We start from the raw sequence: 2,665 nt of genomic DNA, 5'->3' as shown, positions 1-2,665 counted from the left end.
ATTGAGAAGATTTTGACACTGTTTGTTACAGGATGTTTAATTCAGTATGGTTTATTGAGAAGATTGTCATTGTTTATTACAGGATGTTTAATTCAGTATGGCTTATAAAGAAGATTGTCATTGTTTGTTACAGGAAGTTTGATTCAGTAAGGTTTATAGAGAAGATTTTGTCATTGTTTATTACAGGAAGTTTGATTCAGTAAGGTTTATAGAGAAGGTTTTGTCATTGTTTGTTACAGGATGTTTGATTCAGTAAGGTTTATAGAGAAGGTTTTGTCATTGTTTATTACAGGAAGTTTGATTCAGTAAGGTTTATAGAGAAGATTTTGTCATTGTTTGTTACAGGAAGTTTGATTCAGTAAGGTTTATAGAGAAGGTTTTGTCATTGTTTGTTATAGGAAGTTCGATTCAGTAAGGTTTATAGAGAAGCTTTTGTCATTGTTTGATTCAGTAAGGTTTATAGAGAAGATTTTGTCATTGTTTGTTACAAGAAGTTCGATTCAGTAAGGTTTATAGAGAAAATTTTGTCATTGTTTGTTACAGGATGTTTGATTCAGTAAGGTTTATAGAGAAGGTTTTGTCATTGTATATTACAGGATGTTTGATTCAGTAAGGTTTATAGAGAAGGTTTTGTCATTGTTTGTTATTAGAAGTTCTCTTACATAAACTACTATGTACTAAAATTATATAAAACCAAGAAAGAGGAACCTTATACATCATGAATGGTACACATTGGAATTTATTAATCTGTTTTGGCAAATGCATGATGATGATAAACCAGAGTTGCTGAAACTATGCTAGGTTAATAAATATTTTAAATTTACATGGTATAATGTTGGGCTTTTTTTTTCTGATTTTATACAGTGAGTTTAACTCAGTTAAAGTGTAGAGAAGTTCTGTCATTGTTATTTCAATTCAAACTGTGCATATCTAATTATTTATCATAATTAAAATAGTCTTATGATAAAACATTTGAAATAAAGAATTTGCCATATGGAAGATTTAAGACATTATAAAACTATATGGTAGAGTCATATTTCCTTTTTTCATGAAGTGAATGATTACTCTTCCAGTGGACACTTTACCATTTGGTGGTATTGGAAATAGTGGAATGGGTAGATATCATGGCAAGTATTCTTTCGACACATTCTCTCATCTGAAAGCGGTTCTTAAACGGAATTTTAACCCAGTTTTAGAGCAGCTTGGATCGTAAGTCATATTTACCTTCAATAACTTCAAATGTTTTTTATCTTCTCATTTCTCTTAAAACTTCTCATTACAGGGTCATTGAATCTCTTGAGTTCATGACCCCAAATTAAACTTAACTCTTTCAACCAGGGATCAGTCCATCAGTCCGTGGGATTTCTCGTAACCATTTTGTGCTTGTTATAGTTTTCATGCTATAACTTTTAAATAAGTAGGTGAATGTTAATGAAATTTGGCAAATTATCAGTAAACATTACAATGCTTTCATACATAAAATATTTTTTTTTATTGAGTGTTAAGGTTTGTAAAACAATGTTTCTCTCATGTCTTTTTTTTTTCTTTTCACATGTTGCCTATCTATCATGCAAAGTAATTTTCATTTTAAGATTAAAAATACTTTTATGTATCAGAAAGTTTTGAAATTTCACATACGAAACCTTTATAATGTCCAAATAGTTATCAAACATTTCTTAAGAAAAAAACTTTATATTTTATCTGTTATTTTTAGTAATTAATCTCTGTATGGGTTCAGTAAATTTCATGAATCTTGCAACCACCATAAAAAATTTAGGAAATAAACATAAATTATGCATCTTTCATTCTAGAATGAACACAAATTATAACACCAAAACATAGATGTTTAGACAAAATAACTTAAATCTCATAACATTATATATTTATATATATTTATTATTTTTATTATATTGACCTTTTACCCATGCCTGACTAACAATACAGAAGTTACAATGATGCGGCTCATGTGCACTTGTGTTACCGTATCAAATAACATATAGGTGACCTTTGGTCTGTACAAAGTAACTTGTCTTGGCTGTGTTTTAGTCGACTAGTATTTTGTAAAATACAGTCACATTTCAATTATTATACACTATATATGTATACAGATTATTGCTATTTTGAAATAAGTTCTTAGTTATTTTTCCTAAAACATAGAACAGTAAATAAAGAAGTAAAGCAAACAGTTATCTCTTCTATTTATGACCTTTGTACTCGGTTGCTAAGCCTTTAAAAATTTTGCACGTGGAGGACATATATTTTTTAGGTTTTATATATATTTTTGAATAACAAAAAATCATAAATTACTACATCAATACCATAGAATTCTATTATAATTTATCAAACGTAGTAACTAAGCTGTATTTGGGTTTTAAAAAATATGAAATTTTGAGCAGCCTAAAGACAACCTAACTCATTAAAATCTTGATTTAAAAGAAAGAAATGATGCTAGGTATGTTAGAAAGCTTAAAAAACCACTAGGGGGACATTCTGAGCTTCCGATTGGTTCTTCATGTCATATATATATAGAAGTAAGTGTTTAATAGGGGAGCTTTTCCAAAAATGGAAGGAGGTAATTGGGGTGCCACTGTGTTTGATTTATTACATGAGAAATATCTTAGCAAATAGAAAAGATAAGACCTTTTTATTTTATATTCTAGCTTGT

General features: G+C 28.7%; 1 protein-coding gene across 5 annotated transcripts in view; it reads left to right on the top strand.

The window, feature by feature from the left end:
* Positions 1-2,665, top strand: part of LOC106466772 (aldehyde dehydrogenase, dimeric NADP-preferring-like) — a 28,913-nt gene that overhangs the window by 17,333 nt on the left and 8,915 nt on the right. For all 5 annotated transcript variants that reach the window (XM_013927070.2, XM_013927071.2, XM_022394861.1 and 2 more), the window contains one exon: positions 1,074-1,209. In XM_013927070.2, the coding sequence (XP_013782524.1) occupies positions 1,074-1,209 (136 nt within the window). The remainder of the gene's footprint in view (positions 1-1,073; positions 1,210-2,665) is intronic.

Source organism: Limulus polyphemus, unplaced genomic scaffold (assembly GCF_000517525.1).
Source record: "Limulus polyphemus unplaced genomic scaffold, Limulus_polyphemus-2.1.2 Scaffold2378, whole genome shotgun sequence".
In the NCBI taxonomy this organism is placed as follows: domain Eukaryota; kingdom Metazoa; phylum Arthropoda; class Merostomata; order Xiphosura; family Limulidae; genus Limulus; species Limulus polyphemus.
The sequence above is the reverse complement of the archived record's forward strand: the minus strand, read 5'-3'. Positions and strand labels throughout refer to the sequence as shown.